Source organism: Mobula hypostoma, chromosome 27 (genome assembly GCF_963921235.1).
Source record: "Mobula hypostoma chromosome 27, sMobHyp1.1, whole genome shotgun sequence".
Classification (NCBI taxonomy): Eukaryota; Metazoa; Chordata; class Chondrichthyes; order Myliobatiformes; family Myliobatidae; genus Mobula; species Mobula hypostoma.
The window spans coordinates 12,805,049-12,818,168 of NC_086123.1; the positions used below are offsets into that span (position 1 = coordinate 12,805,049).

A 13,120-nucleotide genomic window follows, 5' to 3' on the forward strand; every position below is an offset into this window, starting at 1 on the left:
TTTGGGCTTGTGCTGCAGCCAGTGGCACGGGGAGCAATTACTGGTAGAGGGAAGAATGAATTCAATTAAATACCAGCAAATTCTGGAAGCAAACATCACACCGTCTGTAAAGAAGCCGCAGATGTAAAAAAGATGGCTTCTACAACAGGATAATGAAAGTAAACACACCTCAAAATCCACAATGGACTACCTCAAGAGGCGCAAGCTGTAGGTTTTGCCATGGCCTTCACAGTCCCCTGACCTAAACATCATCGAAAATCTGTGGATAGACCTCAAAAGAGCAGTGCATGCAAGATGGCCCAAGAATCTCACAGAACTAGAAGCCTTTTACAAGGAAGAATGGGCGAAAATCCCCCAAACAAGAATTGGAAGAATCTTAGCTGGCTACAAAAAGCATTTACAAGCTGTGATACTTGCCAAAGGGGTGTTACTAAGTACTGTCATGCAGGGTGCCCAAACTTTTGCTTCGGGCCCTTTTCCTTTTTTGTTATTTTGAAACTGTAAAAGATGGTAATAAACAAGTAATCTTGCTTAAAATATGAAAGAAATGTGTCATCTTTAACTTTATGCCTTTTGGAAATCAGTTCATCTTTTACTCGCTTAACTATTCACAGTAACAGAAATTTTGACCATGGGTGCCCAAACTTTTGCATGCCACTGTGTGTGTGTATATATATTATAAAATATATAATGTATATATAAAACAGTATATGTGTATTGTTCATCTATGCTTCATTGGATCTGAAGTAATAGTCACTTTTTTTCTCCTTTAAGTCATGTACTGAAGAATGACAGTAAACAATCTTGAATCTTGAGATTGCATGTGGATTTTTAAAATAGGAAAGCATTGTTAACCCAAATGATATGATTTATACACTTCTCTATCTTTTAAACATTAATTGTTACCTGAATAATTTAAGAACACTTCCTCAGGTTTTAAACAGAAGTCACCAACTGACCAACCTTTCTCTTAAAAAAAGAACTGCATGTACTGTAAATCTACCTGTTTATAAGTATACCTTTAACTCTGTAATGAAAAAATACTAAATTCTGAGTGAATTTTTCTGAAGCGCCAAATTATCTACCGCTCTTCTGACATGAGGTTCCTTTATCAAAATAGCATGCTGGGAGTTACTTTTGTCTTGTTCAGGCACAAGTAATTACTGATTGTTCAATGCAAGCAATGCTAGTTTGTGTTGAATACTGGGACTGGGAGGCTGATATTTAAAAACAAGCCTTTTTGCACTGTTCTATATAGCATCTATTGTGTCAAATAAATTGAAGTAGAGTAGTCATAAATGGAAAAATAAAATTCAGAATGGTTTTATATACAATCATTGTATTTTAAGTTATTTATAGACTTTGTCTCATTTTATAAAACATGCTGACTATTATTTATAAAAAGAATCTTTGTTATATTTTGTGCACTATAGTTACAACAGCAGTATTTGCACATCTGATCTCTTTTTCTCAACTGTTTTGCGTATCCTTCCACAAATCTTTCCTTATTTTAGGATTTTAGTGGAGCAGCCTGAAGTTTTGTTAACCTTCTTTTAGAAATTCACTTATTACTAAATAATAAGGGCACTATGGTTAGTGTATACTGGTTAGCTGAATGCTATTACAGCTCGCGGAACAGAGTTTGAAGTTCAATTCTAGCACGATCTTTAAGGAGTCTCTGTTCATCCTCCTCATGGAATGTGTGGGTTTTTCCCGAATGCTCTGATTTTCTCACATTGTCCAAAGGCACACTGCAGAGGTTAATTGGTCATTGTAGATTGTCCCATGATTTAGTTAGGTTTAAATCAGGGGTTGCTGGGGTGTCACAGCTCGAAAGGCTGGACAGGCCTACTCCACTCTGTATCACTAAATAAATAAATAAAAAGAAAATAAATGATGTAATTTGTAGTAACTGGGTGGAAATATAACAACTGGATAACTAGATGCCATTTATACATTACTAGAAATTAAAAATTATTATTCACAATGTTACTCAAAAAAATTAGCACGGAACTGACTCCATGACTATGGCCTGCAGCCATCGGGCTCGGAGACTGGCTTCACTCGCCTCAGCATTGAACTAGCTCTGTGGCTGTGGACTCACTTTCAGGGACTCTGCAGTTAATGTTTTGTGTGTTATTTGTTTTTTTTAAATGTTTTATTGTTTGCACGATTTGTTCTTTTTTTCACATATTAGGGCATTTGACAATCTTTGTTGTGTGCTTTTGTGGATTCTATTGTGTTCCTTTGTTTTGTGACTGCCTGCAAGATGACAAATCTCAAGATTGATAATAAATGTACTTTGAACTTTGATTGTCATACATCAGTTATAAAAATATAATTCTGTAATTTAAGAACCGGACCATCATAACCGAGTAATAGCTTTCTCTTAACAATTTCAGAAAAATGACCTATGTACTGAAGCTTTATTTAAACAATGCAAAACCTAGTTGTGTGTATTTAATTTTCATTCCTTTCCTTCACCTTTAAAATCTAAATCTTATCACTGTGCCCTAGCATTAATAGTCATTGGTTTAATCAGTTGCTCATCTGCAGGAGCATGCCAGTCTATTGTTGATGTTAATGATGTAAATGATAGACAGTTCATGCTTTGCTGCTTACTGTTTTATTTCTAGGCATCCCACTATTACTACTCCCCAAATCTAATTTCCCAGTCTATTGTATGGATGGCCTATTTATTACTGCTGAGCAAATGAGATTGAAGAAGTGGGGGTGTGGGGTGTGGGGGCTAATCAAATCTAATTATTGCATATTGATTGTCTTCATATTCATATCTTCTATTAAATTCTCTTTATTCTTTCTGTGTGCTCATTCACAAAAGATTCACCAAATAAGAAGAAACGGGTTGAAATCCTGGATGAAATAATGGATGATATGGAAGAGGAAGACTAGTCACTTGTTATCCTTTTGAAAGTAAGTAATTTTTTTGCTGTATTTTGTTTCAAAATCACCCTGCAGTTGTACAAAATGCATATTACTGGAAGTAAATGTTCATTTTTTGTAGATAAAATGACCTTTTACTATTCAACTGCAACACAGAATAACTTACCTGTTTCGAAGGAAGGGAATGCAGAATTTAGCTTGCCTGCTGAATTTACTTATTGATACTTGGCATATGAAGAAAACTGACTTCTTCGAGTCTACTTGCTGTTGAAGTTAGATTTTTAAAATGTAGGATATAGTAATTGTGTTTTTTTTTGTTAATAGGCCATAGTTGACTAATAGAGGCATTCACTGGCATCATTTAGGTTTTTAAGTTTGTGCATGGTAGGTGCTGAAAGTGCTGGTGTTAACGTCACAGCAAACAAAATTGTCTTAGAACTGATTGGCTGTGTACCCTGTGCAGCCAGATTTATAACATTGTGAAATTAATATCTCTAGACTTAAGAAAAATGTGTAAGCAAATTGTGCAAATTCAGTCTCAAATTAGGTGAAGAAAAATAAAACAAAGGAAAGATCAAATTATGAGAGCATGGGGAAAAAAAGCTTACAAGGGAGAATTCAGGGGGGGAAAAAGTGTAACAGAACCTCAGACAAATAAAGGCTAATTTTCAACACCATTGTTATTCCTCTCCATGCCTTGTGGCATATTGGGCGGCAACCTTGCTGTTTCTTCAGCATTTTGTCTTTTTTTATGAAGCCAAGTTGCTAGCTCAACATTTAACCCAGCAAGGGTGGAAAGCATGCAAGGAGCCGGCCAGATTCGAACCCAATAGACCTCTCGCCTTGAAGTCTGGAGCTGATGCCACTACACCACCAGCTGGCATTTCAGCACCCATAACATTAACTATTTCATGTTACTGTTTAATTCTTTTTGTTATTAAAGGTTCTGAGACTGGAATAAACTAGATTTAACTTTCTGTGGTAAATTTAGTTGAAATAATGTACCTTAAAAGGAGCTAATTTCCTTCAGGGTTAAGCCAGACAGGAAGATGCTCTTTTCACAAAAGTAATAGTGCAGCAACATAACTTGAATCGCAGTTTTTTTTTGTTTTATCACACATCTTTTCCTTGCCTGAAGTTGTACCATTTGCAAGAAGAGTAACTGGTGCCACTATCCATACTGTTGTATTGACAGGCATATTTGTATGTGGAGGACACCTTAACAATGTGCTTTTGAGAAGTAAACTTTTCCTCGGGTCTATAGCTGTTCAAAATAAATTGGAAAAAATTATGTTAATAAAAACGAGCAGAGTAAAGGTTTTTAATGACTTAGGCATAAACAAGTGCTATTCAGAGGAAATGTCACCATATTCTAACCCAAGATTCATTTTCTAGCAGAACAAAGAAATACAATAGAATCATTGAAAAACTACACACAAACACTGACAGGCAGCCATTGTGGGGAAAAAAAAGGCAAACTGTGTAAATACAAAATATAAATAAGTGAATAAATAGTACTGAGAACATGAGTTGTAGAGTCTTTGAAATTGAGTCCATAGGTTGTGTTCAGTGATCAGGTCAGTGTTGAAGCGAGAGAAGTTATCCACACTGGTTCAGAAGCCTAATGGTTGAAGGGTAATAACTGCTCCTCAACCTGCTGGTTTGAGACCTCTGGCTCCTGTATCTCTTTTGTGATTGTAGCAGTGAGAAGAGAACGTGGCCTGGATGGTTGGGGGTAATTGACGATGGCTGCTGCTTTCTTGCGGCAGCGTTTCTTGTAGATGTGCTCAGTGGCAGAGAGGGCTTTTCCTGTGATGGATTGGGCTGTATTTCTGTAGGCTTTTCCTTTAGTGGGCATTTGTGTTTCCATAACCAGGCTGTGATGTAACCAGTCAGGATATTCTCCACTGTGCACTTATAAAAGTTTGTCAAAAGTTTTAGATGACTTGCCGAATCTCTGCAAACTTCCAAAAAAGCAGAGGGGCTGCTTTTGCATTTGCGTGTTGGTTGCAGGACAGATCCTCTGAAATGATAATGCCAAGGAATTTAAAATTACTGACCCTCTCCATCTCTGATTCCCCAATGAGGGCTGGATCTTGGATCTCATGTATCTTCCTCTTATAATCGATAATCAACTCTGTGGTTTTGCTGACATTGAGTGAGAGGTTGTTGTTCTAGCACTCTTCCAATCTCCCTCCTATATACTGATTTGTCACCACCTTTATTGATTTAGCCAATTGTGGTGTCATCAGCAAACTTAAATATGACATAGGAGCTGTACTTAGCCTCACAGTTATAAATGTAAAGTGAGTAGAGCAGGGAGTTAAGCACACACCCTTTAGGTGCATGTGATGGTGATTGTGGAGGAGATACTATTGCCAGTCGAAACTGGCTGGAGTTTGCAAGTGAGGAAATCGAGGAACCAGTTGCATAAGAAGGTATCAAGTCCTATGTTTTGGAACTTATTGATTATTTTTGACAGGATGATAATGTTGAATGCCAAGCTGTAGTCAATGAAAAACATCTTGATGTATGCAACTTCACTGCCCAGAAGTTCCAGAGTTGAGTGAAGAGCAAATGAAATGGAATCTGTTTGGTGATCTGTTGTAATGGTAGGCAAGTTGGAGCAGATCCAAGTCACTGCTGGGATAGGAGTTGATGTGCTTTATGACCGACCTCTCAAAGCACTCACAGTTGGATGTAGGTGATGCTGGATGATAGTCATTGAGGCAGGGAAACACATGTTTCTTGATTGAAGCTTGTGACACTGGTATGGCATTGCTGTGTCAAATATTACAGCAAAAATTGTAAATAAGAACGGAAAATGCTGGAAATACTCAGTGGGTCAGGCAGCATTTTCAGCAGTATATAATTATTTGCAGTATTTTTTGCTGTGGACATTTCCAAATGTATTCTAAATTGGTTTATAAAACAATGTCCAGAATTTTCAGGGCCTGCACTTGCAACTTTGTTACCTTTTGAGTTTATGCTTACCTGAAGCAGATTTGTCGTGATTAAATTGGTGCATGAAACCTGCTCTGAATTGATTGGCCCATGGAAATGTCACTAGGCCTGCCAGCTATCATAACTCACAAGAATATTTGTGACAAACTGATACCCATTTCAAATCTATCATTGGAGATAATTCAAAGTATGGTATTTTAAACAAAAGTGTCTAGACTCTCTTATGGTAGAAATATTTCCTTTTTACCACACAAATATTCTGTTAGTATATACAATAGTCAGTTCTCATCTGGATTTACCTGTAGAAAAAGATATATTTTATGTTCTGTGCAGTGATTTGCAAAGCTGGTGGAGTTAATTGTGACATCAGGATTTGTGTTTGATGTTGAAATCGGATTTAACATTTAACTAAAGTTTACCTTTTTAGGTAATTTATATTAAAATAGAATTCTTTCCTGCAATCAGAGTTCAATGAAATTTTAATGTATACAATGTATGATACCATCTATTCAAATCTATTATGAATGTGTCAAACTTGCATTTGTTTGCAAACTTACCGTGTGTGTGTGTGTGTGTGTGTGTGTGTGTTGGTTCATGTATATATTTCAATTGTCACATTTGTTCCACTTTGTACTTGTAACACACTTTCAGCATGTTTTTTTATGTTGATATTTTCATTATAGATGTCTTTCATCATCCATATATTGTCATTTTACAGTACCCTGTTCCAAATTATTTGCGTTGCATACATTACCCCTGGATGCCTTTCATGAAGTTCATGCTGTATACTGGTGAAAATACAGTTAGATAGATTAGATGTTTTTGTATTAAGTAACAATTAAACTTAATACATAAAAGATCATCTTTAAAAAGTACTGCTACTCAGTGTAACCACTCATGTTCCCCATTCTCCCAGGCTTAATTTCTAGATCTAGAAAGCCAAACCTTGTGGTGTAGGTGAGTAGTCAAAATACCCAGAGAAAAGGCAGAGATGTGACTGAAGTAACTGGAAAATGTGGACAGGCCAAGGAAACCTCTGCTGCATTACTCCTCTGAAAGCCTATCAGCTAGCACTGTCCCACCCAGCTTTGTCAGCAGAACTGTCAGTTTCTCAGAATCTCTGACAATAAAATCGAAAGTGTGTTAGAAAGTTACTGGAGGGAACTCTGAGAGATTAGTTAGCATGGCTTTGTGCATGGAAGGCCATGTCTGACGAATCTTTTGGACTTTTCAAAGAAGTGACTATGGGGATAGATGAATATACAGCAGTAAATGGTGTCTGTATGGACTTTAATAAGGCCTTTGGCAGGGTCCCGTATGACGAGCTGATCTGAAAGGTTAGGTGACATGGGATTCAAGGTGAAGTAGCGAGGTCGATTCAGAATTGGCTCGATGCTAGGAAACAAAAGGAAAGGTTCATGGTCTATTCTCCAACTGGAGGCTTGTGATTAGTATGATACCCCAGAATACCTCTGCTATTTATTATTTATGTAGATCATTTGGATATGAATACATGGCACAGTTAACAAGTTTGCAAATAGGAAAGTGTTGTTGATAGTGAAGTGGGTTACAATGAATACAAAAAGATCTTGGTCAGTTAGGGAGATGGGCTGAGGAATTTCAAATGGATTTCAATTGAGATAAGTGTGAGGTGATGTATTTTAGACATTCAAACCGCTGTAGGAACTATGCAGTGCATGGCAGGGCGCTGCTGACTATTCTGGAACAGAGGAACCTAGGAGAATCAATGCACAATTGTTAAAAGTGGCCTTGCAAGTAGATACAGTAGAGTTGTTAAGAAGGCATTTAATCAGTCAAGGCATCAAGTTTAGCAGTAGGGATAGTATGTTGCAGTTAATAAGTTGTTGGGTGAGACTACACTCAGAGTATTATCTATAGTTTTGGTCACCCTATGAAAGGGAGATCATTGACAAGCTGGAGAGAGCACAGAATAGATTTACGAGGAACTTACCTGAATAATAAGGCCTAAGTTATAAGGAGAGGTAGGCTACACTGGATCTTTATTCAGTGGAGCACAGGAGAATGAGAGGAAACTTCATGGAGGTTTATAAAATCATGAGGTGTTTGGATAAGGTGGATGGTCATGGTCTTTTCCCCACGGTTGGGGAATCCAAAACGAGAGGGCACATATACAAGATAAAAGGGAAGAGATTTAAAAGAGACCCAAGAAGCAACTTTACACAGAGGGTAGTGAGTACCTGGACTGAACTGCCAAAGTAAGTGGTTGAGGCACTTGGATAAGTACACAGATGGGAGGGGAGAGGCTTTTGAAGGTTATGGGCTGAACATGAGCAACCAGTCTTGCAGAGAGAATACTGTGGTCAGCATGGACCAGTTGGGTCATGGAGCCTGTTTCTGTGCTATATTACTCAAGACTATGACTCTATAAAAGAATCTAAAATATTTAAATTATTAACCTTTCAAATAAGAGAAAATAATGAACTAAAATCATAAAGATCATAAACCAGGATGCTGCCTGATTTAGAGAGTATGCATTATAATCAGAGATTAAGGGAGCTAGGGCTTTACTCTTTAGAGAGAAAGAGGATGAGAGGAGACATGATAGAGGTGTACAAGATAATAAGAGGAATAGATAGAGTGGATAGCCAGCGCCTCTTCCCCAGGGCACCACTGCTCAATACAAGAGGACATGACTTTAAGTTAAGGGGTGGGAAGTTCAAGGGGGATATTAGAGGAAGGTTTTTTACTCGGAGAGTGGTTGGTGCATGGAATGCACTGCCTGAGTCAGTGGTGGAGGCAGATACACTAGTGAAGTTTAAGAGACTACTAGACAGTTATATGGAGGAATTTAAGGTGGGGGCTTATGTGGGAGGCAGAGTTTGCGGGTCGGCACAACATTGTGGGCCGAAGGGCCTGTACTGTGCTGTACTATTCTATGTTCTATGTTCTATAAAGCATTCAGATAATTAAAATTAGTATGTAAAACACAAATAATTTTAAATATGTAACGTACCCCACCCTTGACCACTTTTTCACAATGCTGATAATCACCATCCAGATAAATGGACACTCAGCTCCTTACACCATTTCTAACCTGGTAGATTTCCCCAGCAGAAACACAGAGAAACTTAAGTTTTTTTATTGGTGGGGTGTCCAGCACCACACAACTGGGAAATCGTCTGCGGCACTGTTTGGAAATTTGAGATTTCAGGCATCATGCTAAGCAATACCAGTAGTTCCATGCAGTGGTGCTGGTAATTCCTAACAGAACTCAGACAAAGATCACTGAGCAGAGGGAACAAACTTAGCAAAAGGAGCTCTTCAGGAAAACTAGTGACACATGTATAGGCTGTGGAATACAATCTAAAATATATTCAGCAGAAATAAAACTATATTTAAACAGGAAATAAAGTTTAGTAAAGTGACTTTTAGTCAAGATACTCTTTTATCATGTTAACTTTCAAGTAATTAATTCCTTTAAAATGATTGTTAATTCTTTTCCTTTACATTAGCGCAATTTAAGAAATGGAATTAATGATAAACTGAGTGTTGCCATTCCTGCAGCAAATCTGGATTTACCCAAGAGCCAAATATCCAATAACCAGAAAGTATTTCATTAGCTAAGCTCCATATTTATTTTACAGAACAACAATGTTAATGAACTTATTTTGAAAGAGAGAGACACACAAAATGCTGAAGGAACTCAGCAGTCCAGGCAGCATCTAGGAAAAGAGTACAGTCTCTGTTTGGGTCAAAACATCAACTGTACTTTTTTCCTAGATGTTGCCTGGCCTGCTGCGTTCCTTCAGCATTTTGTGTGTGTTGCTCGGATTTCCAGCATCTGCAGATCTTCTCTTGTTTGTATTCAAAGAGGGAATTTGAAAAGTGGTTTCTTCATTTGCATGTGGGATATATAGTACGTATTGTTTGTCCAATACGGATTACTTTTACTTAAATTGGGACTCACAGCATTTGTTCTTCTGACACCAATGGTACAATATTTGATTATGCCGCGAGCAGACATGTGAAATCAGGCCTATCGTAAAATAGGAATATATACTCCTGTATGCTCTTCGGTTAGTTCTCCCAACCGTGTGCTTCTGTCAGGCACACACTAATGTTCTGTCAATGTAAATTGGAATGCAACATTTGACTCAATCTTAGTAGACATGATATAATACATTAAAATATTCTATTGCTTCCAAGCTGACATCTGGAATTTTAAAACCGACTGTAGACTCTTGGGACACCTTAACCCAAATGAATTTTCTTGCAGTTAAAGTACTATTATGAAGCACTCATAACTTCTTCATCTTCAGGTAAACCAGGCTATCAGACATTTCAGCTGGCAAGATGGATCTAAGAGACAGGGACTAATTTCTGTATCTGACACAACCCACACCAGTGTGTTTTCCAATAACCGCAATCGAGTTTAGAAACAATGAAAGTCAATGTCAGCAAGATCAAGGAGCTGATTATTGACATGAGGAGGAAACAGCAAGTCAATGAGTCAGTCCTCGTTGCGGGATCAGAGGTGAAGAAGATCAGCAACTTTAAATTCGTTGGTGTTATCATTTCAGAGGATCTGTTTCGGGCACCGCAGGGAAGTGTAATTGTGAAGAAAGCACACGGCGCCGCTACTTCCTTAGAAGATTACAAAGATTCAGCGTGACATCTAAAACTTTGACAAACTTCTATAGATGTGTGGTGGAGTGTTTAATGACAGGTTGCATCATGGCCTGGTATGGAAATACCAATGTCTTTGAATGTAAAATCCTACAAAAAGTATTAGATACGACCCCCGTCCATCATGGGTAAAGCCCGCCCCACCATTGAGCACATCCATACAGGGTTTTGCCGCAGGAACGCAGCATCAGTCATCAAGAATCTCCACCACCCAGGCCATGCTTCTTAATGCAGCCATCAAGAAGAACGTACAGGTGCCTCAGGACCTGTACCACCAGGTTCAAGGACAGTTATTACCCTTCAACTTTGCTCTGTCACTGAACTTTTCCCACAATCTATGGACTCATTTTCAAAGTCTCTTCATCTCATGTTCTTGATTTTGACCAATCAAGAATTTATCAATATCTACCTTAAGTATATATGAAGACATGGCCTCCACTGCTGCCTGTGGCAAAGAATTCCAAAGATTCACCACACTGGTTAAAGAAATTCTTCCTCATCTCGATTCTAAAAGGACACCCCTCTATTCTGAGGCTGTGTCCTCTGGTCTTAGACTCTCCCACCATAGGAAACATCCTCTGCACATCCACTCTATCAAGGCCTTTCACCATTCAATAGGTTTCATTGAGGTCATCACTCATTCTTCTGAATTCTAGTGAGTACAAGCCCAGAGCCATCAAGCACTCTTCATATGACAAGCCATTCATTTCTGGAATCATTTTCATGAACCTCCTTTGAGCCCTCTACAGTTTCATCACATCTTTTTTAAGATAAAGAGCCCCAACCGGCTCACAGTACTCTAGGTGAGGCATCACCAGTGCTTTATAACGTCTCAGCATTCCATCCTTGCCTTTATATTCTAGTCTGGTTGAAATGAATGCTAACATTGCATTTTACTTCTTCACCACGGACTCAACCAGCAAATTAACCTTTATGGAATCCTCCACAAGGACTTCCAAGTCCCTTTGTGCCTCAATTTTTTTGTATTTTCTCTCCATTTAGAAAACAGTCAACCTTTTCATTTCTTCTACCAAAGTGCATGATCATACACACTGTATTCCATCTGCCACTTTGCCCATTCTCCTAATCTGTCCTTATGTAGCTTCTCTACTTCCTCAAAATTACTACCTATCTTCATATCCTCTGCAAACTTTGCACAAAGCCATCAATTCCTTCATCCAAATCATTGATATATAACATAAAAAGAATCTGTCCTAACCACTAGTTACTGGCAGCCAAACAGAAAAGGCTCCCTTTATTCCAAATCTTTGCATCCTGCCAATCAGCCATTGTTTCATCCATGTTAGAATCTTTCCTGCAATACCATGGGTTCATAGCTTGTTAAGCAGCCTCATGTGTGGTACTTGTCAAAGGCCTTCTGAAAATCCAAGTACACAACATCAATTTTCCTTTGTCTATCCTGCTTGCTATTTCTTCAGTAAATTCCAATAGATTTGTTGGGCAAGATTTTCCCCTTGAGGAAATTATGCTGATTAATGCCTATTTTATCACGTGCATCCAAGTACGCTGAGACCTCATCCTTAATAATCGAGTCCAACATCTTCCAAACCACTGAGATCAGACTAATTGGCCTATAGTTTCCTTTCTTCTACTTCTCTCCCTTTTTGCAGAGTGGAATGACATTTGCAATTTTCCAGTCTTCCAGAACCATTTCAGAATCGAGTGATTCTTGAAAGATCGTTACCCGTGCCTCCACAATCTCTTCAGCCGCGTCTTTAAGAACCCTGAGCTGTACACCATTTGGTCCAGGTGACTTATCTACCTTCAGGCCTTTCCGTTTCCCCAAGAACATTCTCTCTAGTTATGGTAACTTCACACACTTCATGCCCCCTGACACCTGGAACTTCCCCCATACTGCTAGTGTTATGCGCAGTGAAGACTGTCACAAAACACTTATTCAGTTCATCCGCCATTTTGTTGTCCCATATTAATGCCTCCTCAACATTGTTTTACAGTAGTCCAATATCCACTCTTGCCTCTTTTTTATACTTTATGTATCTGAAGAAACTTTTGGTTTCCTCTTTAATATTATTGCATACTTTTCTTTCGTATTGCATCTTTACCTTCTTAATGACTTCTTAGTTGCTTTCTATTGGTTTGTAAAAGCTTCCTAATTCTCTAACTTCCCACACTGATTTTTGTTCTATGCCCTGTCTTTGGCTTTTATGTTTGTTTTGACTTCTCTTGTTAACCATGGTTGTATCATATATGTACATTGATAATAAACTTACTTTGAACTTTGTAAAGTATCAGTATAGTACAAGTGATCTCAAGATGAGATTTTGTTGCGTACATCAGTTGACAGATGCACTGCAGTATGTTGCAAGCAAAACTGGAGACATAATCGTTGTGTGCTGCATGTCAGAGCAGCAAGGAGAACTCGAGGCTGAAACTCTGCAATACCAAGAGGAAGCAGGTGAATAGTCTGATAGCTATGCTTTGCGTCCACCATTTCACCTGTTAGGAAGAAAGGATTCCCAGCCCAGGCTAAGACTGGTAACAAAAGGAAGAAGCTTCTCCAAAAAAACTTACAAAATCACTAACCCCAATACATGCCAAATAA

The 13,120-nt window shown here is 38.3% G+C and overlaps 1 protein-coding gene across 1 annotated transcript in view; it reads left to right on the forward strand.

Moving 5' to 3' along the window:
* rbm19 (RNA binding motif protein 19) overlaps window positions 1-13,120 on the forward strand; it is a 271,057-nt gene that overhangs the window by 179,938 nt on the left and 77,999 nt on the right. Inside the window, exon 24 of the mRNA XM_063034638.1 lies at window positions 2,843-2,934. Within this exon, the coding sequence (XP_062890708.1) occupies window positions 2,843-2,913 (71 nt within the window). The 3' untranslated portion in view covers window positions 2,914-2,934. The remainder of the gene's footprint in view (window positions 1-2,842; window positions 2,935-13,120) is intronic.